The sequence below is a fragment of the Belonocnema kinseyi genome, chromosome 7, assembly GCF_010883055.1.
Source record: "Belonocnema kinseyi isolate 2016_QV_RU_SX_M_011 chromosome 7, B_treatae_v1, whole genome shotgun sequence".
In the NCBI taxonomy this organism is placed as follows: Eukaryota; Metazoa; Arthropoda; class Insecta; order Hymenoptera; family Cynipidae; genus Belonocnema; species Belonocnema kinseyi.
The window spans coordinates 41,307,726-41,321,486 of record NC_046663.1 but is presented as its reverse complement, the minus strand read 5'-3'; the positions used below and the strand labels follow the sequence as shown (position 1 = coordinate 41,321,486).

The following is a 13,761-nucleotide window of genomic DNA, read 5'->3' as shown; positions in this document are numbered from 1 at the left end:
TTTAATATGTGTGCATTCTTTTTCCATTAAAAAAAAATAATAATAATATTTTTCCCCAGTTTTTAAGAAAATTCTCCCTTTTAAGTTTTTTTCGTTAAAATGCGAAGTGAATTGAAAATATTGTTTAAAGTTGATTCTTTTTTATTGAAAAATCAACTCTTGTATTTTTGGTTGAGAATTCATCTTTTTTTGGTTGAAAATTCTACTGTTTTATTTGAAATTTAATTATTTTGTTCAACACTTCTTTTTTTTTTTAAATGCAACGATTTTGTTCAAATTTTGTTTTATTTGCTTAAGCTGAACCATTTGGTTTAAAATGATTTTTTTTTTAAACTCAACTATTTATCTGAAAATTCATATTTCTTGGTTACAATTTTTTTTAATTCATGGTTGTATATATTTGTTATTAAACATTATTTGGTTTGAAATAAATTTCTTTTGCTATCATTTCAATTATTTTATTCAAAATTATTTTCTTTTAACTTAACTATTTACCTGGAAATTCATCTTTGTTGTTTCAACATTAATATTGATAATAATTGATATTTTTTTGTAGGAAATTAATCTTTTTGGCTGGAAAATCACCTTTTTGTGGCAAAAATATATTTTTTTTGTTAAAGTTAAATTTTTTTCGAAAATTAAATTTATTTGACTTTAAGTTTCATCATTTCTTTCAAAATATATTTTTTTTAACTCAACTCTTCAGCTGAAAATTCATCTTTCTTGGTTAAACATTAATTTTTATAATCGCTCATTTAAGTATTCTATATTCGGTTAGAAATTTATCTTTTTTGGTAGAAAATTAATCTTTTTGGTTGGGAATTCATAATTTTATAACAAAAATCATTTTTCTTTGCTAAAAATGAACTTTTTTGTTGAAAATTAAACTTTTGAAACTAAAAAATCAACTGTCTATTAAAAAAAATATTTTTTACTGTTATATTCAAATAGTTGGTTAAAAATGCATCTTTCTTGGTTAAACATTATTTTTTATTAATATTTAATTTTTTGTTATTAAACATTTGGTACCAAATTTTTTTTATTTTGCTTTAAATTCAGTCATTTATTTCAAAATGTTCTAAATTCTATATTTGGTTAGAAATTGATCTTTTTTTGTAGAAAATTGGTTAAAAATTCATCTTTTTGTGGCAAAAATAATTTCTTTTTTAAATTAAATTTCTTTCACTTTAACTTCAATCACTTTGTTAAAAATATATTTTGTTTAACTCAACTATTTAGCTGAAAATTCATCGTTCTTGGTTAAACTTTTTTTTTAAATCTCTAACTTCAACATTTCGTTAAAACTTGATGTTTTTTGATAGAATATTAATCTTTTTGGTTGGAAATTCATCTTTTTATAACAAAAATAATTTATCTTTGCTAAAAATGAATTTTTTCTTGAAAATAAACTTTTGGTGCTAAAAAATCAACTGTCTTCTAAAAAACAGTATTTTTTTACTTTCAAATTCGAATAGTTGGCTGAAAATGCATATTTCTTGGTTCAACATTAATTTTTTTAATCGCTAATTTAACTATTCTATGTTTGGTTAGAAATTGTTTTTTTTTTTTTGCTAGAAAATTAATCTTTTTGTTTGAAAATTCATATTTTTGTGGCAAAAATAATTTTTGTGTTGTTAAAAAGAATTTTTTGTTGAAAATTAAATTTTTTCACTTTAAGTTTAATCATTTGGTTCAAAATAATTTTTTTAACTCAACTATTCAGCTGAAAATTCATATTTCTTGGTTAAAAATTAATTTTTCAGTCGCTAATTTAACTATTCTATATTCGGCTATAAATTGATCTCTTTTGATAGAAAATTAATCTTTTTGGTTGAAAATTCATCTTTTTGTATAAAAAATAATCTTTCTTGGTTCAAAATGAACCTTTTTGTTGAAAATTAAAGTTTTTACGATAATAAATCAATAGTCTTCTAAAAAAGCCTTTTCTTACTGAACAATTCAACTGATTGGTTAAAAATTCAAATATTTGGTTAAAAACGCAACTCTTTTCTTCACGATTCGTTTCTTTTGCTTAAAAGCTCGACTAATTGGTTGAAAGTGCATCTTTCTTCGTTAAACGTTATTTTTTTTTTATATTAAACATCATTTGGTTCAGAATTTGTTTATTTTGCCTTAAATCCAATCTTTTTTCGAGATAATTTTTTTTAACTCGAATTATGTGGCTAAAAATTCATCTTTCTTGGTTGAAAATTAAACTTTTTAAGTTAATAATTAAACAGTCTTCAGGGTGGCCGCTGGACCGGGAAATGACTGGCAATTTTTCGAATTTTACAAATTTGTAGAGGAAAATTCTGTCCACCTTCGATTTCAACAGTTTTTAAGTAATTAGTGGAATTTTTTTGTTTTTCAATTATGCTATTATTTACCTTACAATGCGTAATTAGAAATTTTTTTACTTGAAACACTTTCCATTTAAAATTTTTATTTGTAAGCTTACATTTTTAATTTAAAGAATTTTTAAATGCTTTCTTAAAGACTTGAACAAATAAAAAATAAAAGCCTTTGATGTTGCAAATTGGGGACAAAAAAGTTTTTTATTTAATAAATAAATTTTTTTTTTATGTTTCTGTATTTTAAGTAATGAAGAGTGAACAAAAACGATTTGACAAAAAGATTTGAAATCAGTTCAAAATTAAAGAATTTTCAGATTTTAACGTTAAAATTTAAACGGTTTCAATTTGAAAGTCTTAGTCATTAAACAAATGTGAATGTGTGACTGATATTTTATAAACTATTTTCAACTTAAAAATAACTTAATAATATATTCTTAATTAAAGGATTTTATTACATTTAAAATATTGTTTCAGTTGAAAATATTCAATTTTTAACCCATTTAATTTGAAATTTTTAATTAAAAAAAAAGATTAATTATTGAATATTCAGCAATATTCGAATTTTTATTTAAGACAAGTAAATTGAAAGCAAATATTTAAAAGTAAAGAATCTTGAACTGAATTTTTTGACAAAGAAAACCTGGAATCGTTAAAATTTCTAAGAGAATTTAAACTTTGAACGTTACAATTTTAATTGTTGTATTTGAAAAATGATTAATTTGTAAGTGAAATTTTTTAATTTTGATATATAATTTATAAATGAACATTTTTCGAAAAAATATGAGTAATTTTAAGAGATATTTAGGAGTTTTAAAAAGATTAAAAATTATCATGCAAATTTTAGAAAGTTTTTTCTTAAAATCTTCTAGAATCTTTTTTGAAAATTTTGTTTAAATCTTTGAAAAACTTTTTAGATATTCTCTTAAAACAATTTTTAAAAATGAAAAATTATTTTTAATTATCCTATTGTTATTTATACATTTAAAATGTAAAGAAATTTTCCAAAATTTGCAGGATTTTCTGAAAATGGTAAAAAAATTCAATAAATTTTGACAGATATTTAGAAGCTCTGAAAAAAATTCCAAAATAATTTTAAATTTAAAACAAATTTAAAACAACTTCTAGATTTCTCAAGATTTTGAAATAAAATTTTGAACATTTCCAAGGATGTTTAAACTATTGAGAAAGAAAATAATTGAATTTCTAATTTAAAAAGTGTTCAGTTAAAAATTTTTCAATTTTTCAATATTTAATGTCTCTAGCTTAAAACTCCTTAAAATTATGTAATTTTGAAAATTTTAAAGTCTATTGATTGATTTTTTAATTTAGAGCATTCCAAATGATAACGTGGATTTAAATTTTTTCATATTGAAAAATGTTAGCACCTTTAATTTTATACGCGTAAATTATTCAGCATTTTGAATATAACATTTTTTAATTAAAAAATTTTAAATGTCAATTGTAAAAGTTCAAAATTTAACAGTTCCACTTTGAGTGCTTTCATTTGCAGCTCAGTTTTTATTACCTCAAGTGAACAATTTTTTAGCTTTAGTGTTCCATTTATTTAATTTTATTGACCGTGAAAAATTTTCGCGAATCGAGAAAAAACAGGGAATTTATTTCGTCGATTAAAACGACCACTCTGAGTCTTATAAAAAAAGCCTTTTTTACTTGAAAATTCAACTAGTTTGTTCAAAGTTCCAATATTTGGTTAGAAATGCATTTTTCTTTGTTAGACGTTATTGGTTATTATTATTTATTTGTTTTTAAACATTATTTTGTTCAAAATTCGTTTCTTCTGCTTTAAATTCAATCATTTTTTTTCTAGGTAATTTTTTTTAACTCGAATTATGTAGCTGAAAATTCATCTTTCTTGGTTAAACATTAATTTTTTTAATCGCTAACTAAACTATTCGATATTTGGTTAGAAATTGATATTTTTCGGTATAAAAATTAACTTTTTTTGTTGAAAATTAAACTTTTTGAATGAGTAAGTTAACATTCTTCTAAAAAAAGCCTTTTTTACTTAAAAATTCAATTAGTTTGTTAAAAGTTCAAATATTTGGTTAAAAATGTACCTATTTTGTTCACAATTCGTTTTTTTTTTTTTGCTTGAAAGTTCAACCAGTTGGTTGAAAATGCATCTTCCTTCTTTAAACGTTATTTTTTATTTTCATTTATTTTTAAAATTTATTTGTTATGAAACATTTGGTTCAAAATTCGTTTCTTTGGATTTTTAATTTTGTTTTTTTAGTTTAAACTTAATTATTGTAATTGAAAATTTACCTATTCAATTTTTGGCTAACAATCGGTATTTTTTAGATGAGAATTCAACTTTTTGGTTGAAAATTTAACACCTTGGCTCATAGTTTAAATTAATTTTTTAAATCAATTCTTTTTGTTGAAGCTTCATCTCTTTTATTAGAAATTAAAATAATTTGTTGAAATGTAGTCTTTTGTTAGTTATAACTGTTGATATTTCAACTGTTTTTTATTTTAAATTAAAATCTTTTCTCATTAAAAATTAATTTCTCTTTTAAAAATTCATTCTTTTGATTGAAGATTCATGTTTTTGGATACAAATTTAAATATTTTGTTGAAAATTTATATATGTTGTTAATAATTCGTCTTTTGGACAGAAAGTTATTATTCTTGATTGAAATTACTTTATTAAAAAATCATCTTTTTGTTTAATAATTTAACTACGTTGTTACAAGTTAAACTACACTGTTAAAATTTTTTTTTATTGAAAGCTTATGTCTTTTGTCGAAAATTTAACTGTTTAGTCGAAAGCTTTTTTTGTTGTTTAAAATGAATATTTTAATGTAAAGTGTAACTTTTCCATTTTTTTAAGATGGATCTTTTTCAGTTGAAAATTCTCCTTTTTTAGTAAATAAATATATATTTTCGCACAAAATTACCCTGTTTCCTTTGTTTTATCAGCATTGTGGACTCGAAAATCTCTAGTTTATATATGTTTATTGACAATTTGTGTGTTAAAAAAGGAACAGATGAAGGTGCGAGTGGTTCTGCTGAAGAAAATTTGGACGTGAACGGTTGTGTCAATTACCATACTTTAAAGTTACCAAGAGAATGTATAATATTAGTAAACGACAAGAGATCTTTCGAGGAATTTCTCGATGAACTGATGAAAGGAGTCAGTCTTGTGGGCATCGATTCTGAATGGAAGCCAAGCTTCGGTAAGTATTTTTTATTAAATTTTACAAATTTTTAGAAAAAAAATCTGTTTAGGTTTAATTTTGACAGTTACAAAAAACAATTAGTTGAATTTTTATATGTTTTAATTATAATATATTTCAGTTTACAATGTGTAATTCGACAATTTTGGACAAAATTTTTTTTTTGGTTTTCAACTGAGAATATAAATTATAATGATTTTTAAAATTGAACTGGACATTAATTTATTTTTTAATTATTATATTTAAATTTATTAAATTTCAGATTTTGTTTCTGTCTAAAATATGAGAATTTGAAATATTTTAATTGAGAAAAAATCAATTGCTTAATATTCAGAAATATTTGACTATTCATTTAAAATCAGTAATTATAAAACAAGTGTTCAAAACTAATAAAAAAAACTTTAAACGTTAGAGTTTGAACTGTTATATTTGAAAACTTTGAATTTGTAAATAACATTGTTGAATTTGGTTTTTTAAATAAATATTTGCTTTAAAATAATAAAAAAAGATTTTCTCAAGATTCCTAGGAAAATTGAAAATAACTATTTTTTTAACTAAAAAAATGAATTGTAGGAGAATATTTAAAAATATTTCCAAACTTGTTCTGAAAAAATTTCAAAAATAATTCACAATTTGAAAAAATCTAATACAACATTTAGATTTTTCAAGGTTTTGAAATAAAATTCGGAAGCTTTTGAAGATTTTTGAAATTATTTACAATTTAAATTCTAATTTTAGAAGTGTTCAGTTTATAAAAAAAATTCCATCTCTCAATTTTAAGTGGTTCCAGTCTAAATTTGTTTCAAATGATTTGCAGCTTAATTTGTATTGCTTAAAATGGAAAATTTTTTAGTTTTAGACAGTTTTAGAAATTGAATTTTTAAATTTCATTGTCCGTGAAAAATGTTTGTAAAACCAAAAATGACCCTGATTGTTCTTTTTGTTTAAAACGGGCACCCTGAACTTAAATCTAATTAGAAACTCCAACTATATTTTTGTGTAAAAGTTCATTTGTTAAAAAGTTCTATTATATGGTTGAAAATGTAATTATTTTGTTGAAAATACAATTATATTGTTAAAAAGTCATATTTCTTATAAAAAATGTAGATACTTTCTGAAAAATTAATTGTTATATTTGAAGGTTCATTTAATTAGTTGAAAATTTAACTTTTTTGATGAAAATTCGTTTTGTTTTTGGTTGAAAATAAGTTCTTCAAACTGACAATTAAAACTATTCTATTTCTGTTTGAAAAATGCAATCCTTTTGTTGAAAATGCGTCGGTCTGGTTCAGCCTCCTCTGAGGAGAAAGGGTTTCGGTTTTATTTTCAAAGAATAATTTTAAGTTTTAAAGACTTTAAGATATGGATTTTAAAAAATATGGAAGATTTAAGACCATTTTTTTAAATTTTTCAAGATTTACAAATTTATTAGGTAAACTGAATTTTGCCAGGGTGTGAAAAAAGTTCTTAAAATTGATGGGAAATTTTTAAATGATTGTTTTGTAAGGAATTTTAAGAGAAAATCGAAAAAATATCAAACATTTCAAATTATTTCCTAAAAATGTTTCAAAAGTGTGAAAGCTTTCAAAGCAGTATTTTGCATTTTTGCCATATTACATAATTTTAGAAAAAATTTGAGTAAGTTGAGGAGATATTTAAAAATTTTGAAACGAAAGACATTTTTTCAAGTTCCTAAGAAAAATTTAAATAATTTTTTATTTCGAAGAATTAATTTGAAGAGATCATTTAAATAGATTTTAGAAGATTTCAAAAATAGTAAAAGAAGAATCGGAAAAATTGTAAGGCAATTTCTTTAATTTTACGGAATAAATAAAAAAAACACAGGAAAAATTTGGATAGTTTTGAGATATTTTAAATAATTTTTTTATTTTGAGAAATGAACTTTAAGAGAAAATTGAAAAAGGTTTTTAAACATTACAAAACGATTTTCTGATTTTTCTAAAAATAGTTTAGAAGATTTTAAAGAAAAATGTTTCAATTTGGTAAGATTGCAAAATAAAAACGAACAAAAATCGGGTAAATTCAAGAAATAATTGGTAGAAATTCGAAAGTTTTCAACAGAATAAACAAATTTTCTTTAAATTTCTAGGGAAATTTAGAATACTGGAAAGTATTTTTTTTAATTTGGAATAATTTGAAAATTTTGAGAAAAATTCATTTTAAATAGATTACAAATATTTGAAAGCTCGGAAACATTTTCGAAAATTTATCAAATATTTCTTGATACCTTCCCAACGTCTAAAAGTTCTAAACAGAAATTTAAAAACAAGGTGATAATACTTATTTTCTTGTTCTCAATTCCCAGAATTTAATTTTAACGTGGATTTATTATAGCAATTCCAAAAATAATTTTCGATTAATTTGAGCGTCGTCAAACATAAAAAAAATTCGTTCATGGTCTTTCTTTAAGAGTTTGTCATCTATAGATATAGAAATTATATTTATTATATATTAGCATTATATTTAAACGGCAATATAAAAAAAATTATTTTATATATCTTTTTAACTGAAAATTCAACTATACCACTTTTTTTAATTGAGCTTTTGTAATTGAAAATTTATATATTTTGTTGAATAATAATCTTCCTAGTGGAAAATTCATCTTTTCGGTTGAAGAATTAAAATTACTTTGTTCAAAGTTGAACTACTTTTATACATTTTTTTCGTTGAAAATTCCTCTCTGGTTGGAAAAAAAAACTATTTTGTGGAAAATTCGTTTTTTTTTTGTTTGTTCAAATTCAGTTTTTTAACGGAAAATTTAGTTAGAAATAAAATTTCTTGGTTAAAAGTTAAACTCTCTGGTAGAAAATTAATTTTTTTCGTTGAAAATTTATCATTGACAAGACAATACTTGTTTTTTCATTCAATGAAAAGGGATTTTTTTGACGAAAATTTAACTATTTTGTTAAAAATTTGTTTCTTTTTTGGTTGACAATTTTTATTACCTTAAAATGTAACTATTATTCTAGTTATATCTTCTTGGTAGAAAATTAATCTGTTTGATCAAAAATTCAATTATTCTAGTTAAAGATTCAGAATTTCAGTTAAAAATGTACCCTTCGGGTTTAAAATTGAACTATTTCAGTTAAATATTTACAATTTTGTTTGAAAATTTATCATTTTGTTTGAAAACGTAACTATTTTTTGAAAGTTTGTTTTTATTGAAGGTTTGTTTTTGTTTTTGGTTGAAAGTAATTTTTTGATATAAAATTTAACTTATTCCAATTGAATATTCCATAATTTTAGTTGAAAATTTTTCTGTTGAGTTGAAAACTCTTATTTTTGGTTTTAAATTATTTTTGAAAATTAAAAATGTCACTTATTCCATTTTTGGTTGAAAATTATTAATTTTTCAGTTCAAAATACAATTATTTGGATAACAAATTTTATTTTTAAATTGAAAATTTAACTATTTTGTTGAAAATTCTCGTATTTTGTGATCTATTTTTGTGTAAGTTAACTGTTTGATCAGAAACTTGTTTTTTATTTGGACGTTTTTAGGCTGAAAATTATTTTTATTAAATGAAAATGTAACTGTTATTCCAGTTGAATATTCCATAATTTTGGTTAAAAATTAATATTTTTGGCTGAAAATTATTTCTTTTACTAAAAGTTTAACTATTCCGATTATCCTTTTTTACAAAAATTCATTTATTTGGTTGAACAATTGATATTTTTTTGAAAAATTAATCTATTTGTTTGAAAATTTATGTACTTTGTGAAAAATTAGTTTGTTTTGTAGAAAATTAATCTTTATGATTAAAATTTTATCTTTTTAGTGGGTATAGAGTTGATATTTTCTAATTCAAAATTTAACAGTTTGGCTGAAAATTTCTCTTTTTTCAATTGAAAATTCAACTATTCAACTTGTTTAAGAATTCAAGTATTCCAGTCAAATAATTATCATTTTAGTTGAACATTCATCTTTTAGATTGTAAATAAAATTAATTAGTTGCAATTATGTTTTCAATTTAGACTTAGAGGAATTTTTTCGCCGAAAATTTAACTATTTTGTTTTGTTAAAAATTAATTTTTGTGGTTGAAGCTTCATCTTTTTAATTAAAAATACATTTCTTAGTTCGAAAAATAAGCTGTTTGACAACTTTTTAAAAAATGTTTTTAGGTTGACATGTATTTTTTTAACTGAATATTCCATAATTTTACTTAAAAAAAGATTTCGAATTTCAATTAAAAATGCATCTTTCTGGTTTAAAATTCAAGTATTTCAATTTAAAATTCATCATTTTAGTTGAATATTCTTTAGTTAGGTTGCAAATTTTTTTTATCTAAAAATGTAATTATTCCATTTTCTGTTGGCAATTCTTTTTTTTTTAGTTGAAAACTTAATTATTTCGTTAAAAATTCATGCATTTTTTGGTCGGGAATTATTCGCAGGGTTTAAAAATTCATCTGTTGGGTTGGAAATTCAAGTCTTGCATTAATTATTTTTTTTTTTTTTTAATTAAAAATGTAACTATTCCATTTTTTTTAATTTCTTTTTTCTAAGTTCGAAATTCATCTACCGGGTTGCATATTTGTCTTCTTCAATTGAAAATTAATTTATTGCAGTTAAAAATTTATCATTTTAGTGCAAAATTCATCTTTTAGTTTGGAATTAAAATCACTTGGTTGATAGTTAAACTCTTTTGCAGAAAATTATTTTTTTTTAAACCTATCATTTTCATTAAAAATTCATTTCTTTGATTGAAATATGAACTGTTTGATTGAAAGCTATTTAAATATTCAATTTTTGGTTAAAAATTATATTTTTTACTTGAAAATTCTTATTTTTTGGTAGAAATTAATCTGTTTGTTTAAAAGGTCAATTATTCTAGTTAAAAATTTAGAATTTCAGTTAAAAATTCATCTTTCTGGTTTAAAATTCAAATATTTTAATTGCAGATTCATCATTTTAGTTGAAAAATTCATAAGGTTGAAATTAATTGTTTTTTCATTAAAAATGTAACTATTCCATATTCTGTTGGAAATTCTTTCTTTTTTTTAGTTAAACATTCAACTATTGGGAATGGTTAAACTGCGACATGCCACCTGGTGACAAGAATCCGAACTATAAAGAATAGGTACGATTTTAAGGATGAATTTTAAATTGTGCATAAAAGTGTTTTAAAGGTTTTTTTACGGAGTTTAAAGTATTTATTGGATAAGAAAAATAAGTATGTATCAGAAACAAAGGGTTTTGTATTAAATTTACATATTATACGGTGAAAAACACATTTTTTGACAGAAATATATTTCTAAAAAAAAAAGAGCAACAATTATTATACTACATATTGTGGTTTTCAAAAGATTATAAACTAAAATGGACTTGTTTTGAAACAAAAATGAACTCATTGTAAATTTTTATTAATTTATACTTGAAATATTTACTATTTAAAAATCGGATCTAACAATTAGGTTAAAATTGTTATTTCAATTCCTATCGTCTATTATTTGTATTCTTTGCATAATCTGGATAAAATTTGTCGCTACCTACATTAATTAAAGTTTATTTAAACTTACAACGCATTGAAACTTGAATGAAACAGTGAAACATTTTTTTTAACCTATTTTCAAGCGAAAAAGACGAGTTTTATAAAACCCAGTTCAATTTTCTACCAAACTGTTTAATTGTATATCAAATTGTTGAATTTGCTAGTCGTGAATATGAATTTTCAACAAAAAAAAGTTAATTGATAACCAGTTTCATTTTCAACAAAATGGTTAAATTTTCAGTTAAAAAATTACTTTTGAACAATAAACATTTTTAACTAAAATTATGAATCTGCAGCGAAAAAAATGAGCTTTCAAGTAGTTCCGTTTTCAATCAGGAAGTTTAATTTTTAACCTAAAAACATGAATTTCCAACAATAAATTTAATAGGTGATACTTCAAAAAAAAAAAAAAACTTTCAATTTAAAATAAAGGATACTTGGATTTAATTTTAAAAAATCGATTTTATACCAAAAACGACGATTTTTCAACAAAATACAAAATTTTTTACTAGATTTATTAATTTTCGAGCCGAAACTGAATTTTCTACCACATAAATAAATTTCAACCAAAAATATTAGCTTTCTACCAAAAAAGACGAACTTTTAACAAATTATCTTAATTTGCAACTACATACTTTCAACAATGAACGCGATGTTAGACCAAATTTTATTCGATTAATTTTTTAAAAGTATATTTATTGTTTCTAAATTATTTCCAATATATAAAAAATATATAATTTTATATCAAATAGTTTAACTTTATGTCACGAAGTAGAATAAATGCCTATGGAAAATTTGGACGCATAGCAATATTGGGTTTTAGTTAGTTGGCCATTGTTCGTAGCGCTTCTTGCGGAAAAGCTTTGAAGTACAATTTTTCCCCATGGTATTATTTCTAATTAAAAGCGTTCCAAATTGAAAAATTTCAGATACAAATTTTTGTTTCAATTGACAGTTCCATTAGAAAACGTTGAAATTGTATGTAATTGTATGTAATCTGAATAATTTAGGAATAAAATTCCGAAAATGTTCTTTCTGAGGATTATCCTTTTTATTATAAATCTTATTATTTAGTTAAAAATTTAATAACGTTCTTAAAAATGCATCGATTTTGGTTGCAAATTGTTTGCTATTTTTATTTCAATGTTAGAAAGTGAACTAAAGTCTTTTTTGGATGAAAATTGAACTATTTTTTAAAGGTTTTTTGTTTAAATCATCTGTTTTAGGAGAAATCTCATCTTTCTTGAATAACAATGTAACTTTTCGGTTAAAAATTCAATTATTTTTTGTTGATTTTAAAATTCACCTGCTTTAGCAGAAATTAAAACCTTCTTGGATAAAAATGCAACTGTTGGATGAAAGTTCAACAATTTGGTTAAAAGTCTTTATTTTTGTTTAAAAATTCTACTGTTTAAATATAATATTCGGCTTTGAAAAAAAAAACAAAAAATATTTTCTGAATAAAAATTCAACTATTTTTGAAAATTTTGATTTTGTTTTTAATTTTTGGATAAAAGTACAATAGTTTCGTTGGAAATTAAGCTATGATACTATTTTCTTATTTGACTATTTCGTAGAAAATTTACTTTTGTTTAAAATTTATATTTTGGTGTTGAAAAATGAACTAAAATCTTTTCTGGATAATGTTCCACTTAAAAAAGAAAGTTTTCATTTTTTACCACAAATTCATCTGTTTTAGCCCCAAATTTAATCTTTTTTGGATAAAAATGCAACTACTTGGTAAAGAATTCATCTCTTTTGATTAAAATTCCTCCTTTATTGTTGAAGAAATTCGTCTTTTTTGAATGAGAATTCAATTTGTTTCGTAAAAACTTATTTTTTGGTTAAAAATTTCAATTTTTGATCTTGCAGAGTCAACTTGAATCTTTTTTTAATGAAAACTCGACTTTTTTTGGAATTAAAAATTCTTCTACTTTAAGAAAAAATTCATCTATTTTTTTATAAAAATGCAATTATTTGGTGGAGAATTCAACAATTTTGTTAAAAAGTTATCATTTTTGGTTAAAAATTCGCCTTTTTGGATTGAAAATTAATTGTTTTCGTATAAAATTATTTCTTGTTTCAAAATTCGTATTTTAATCGTGAAAACTCGACTGAAATGTTTTTCAAGCGAAAATTGAGCTCTTTTTTTCGAAAGGGTATCTTTTTAATTTATAATTTCATCTGGTTTAGAAGAAATTAAATTTTTTCAAAGATTTGGTTGAATCATTTTGTTAAGAAATCACTTTTTTGCTAAGTCAGTTTCGTGGAAAATTAATTAGTTGTTGTAAATTCATATTTTGTTTCTGGCTTGAAGGTTCAGCAATTTAGATAAACCTTCATTTACTTGTTGAGTGAAAAATCTTTATTTGTTGGAAATTTGTCTTTTTTGTTTCAAAATTCTGCTCTTTTGTTGTATTAATTTCATTATTTTTTTATTAAAATATAAATTTTGACACTTTTTCGTTGGGAATTAGTCTCTTTAGATTCAATATTCAACTATTCTGTTAAACATTTTGTTATTTTGTTAAAAATGCAAGTATTTTGTTAATAAGTCAGCTTTTATAATAGAAAAGACATTTTTTTCTTTTGAGATAAATTGTGGGTCCGGATGCAATAAGGGCACATAAAATTTTTTCGTGCGAAAACGAAGTCCCCTGGAGGCTTTAGAAAAAATTTTCGAATTTTAATTTT

At 22.2% G+C, this 13,761-nt stretch overlaps 1 protein-coding gene across 3 annotated transcripts in view; it reads left to right on the top strand.

The window, feature by feature from the left end:
* Positions 1 to 13,761, top strand: part of LOC117176310 (exonuclease mut-7 homolog) — a 63,278-nt gene that overhangs the window by 20,424 nt on the left and 29,093 nt on the right. For 2 of the 3 annotated variants that reach the window (XM_033366518.1, XM_033366519.1), the window contains one exon: positions 5,360 to 5,554. In XM_033366518.1, the coding sequence (XP_033222409.1) occupies positions 5,360 to 5,554 (195 nt within the window). The remainder of the gene's footprint in view (positions 1 to 5,359; positions 5,555 to 13,761) is intronic. The other variant, XM_033366520.1, reaches the window with a different exon arrangement.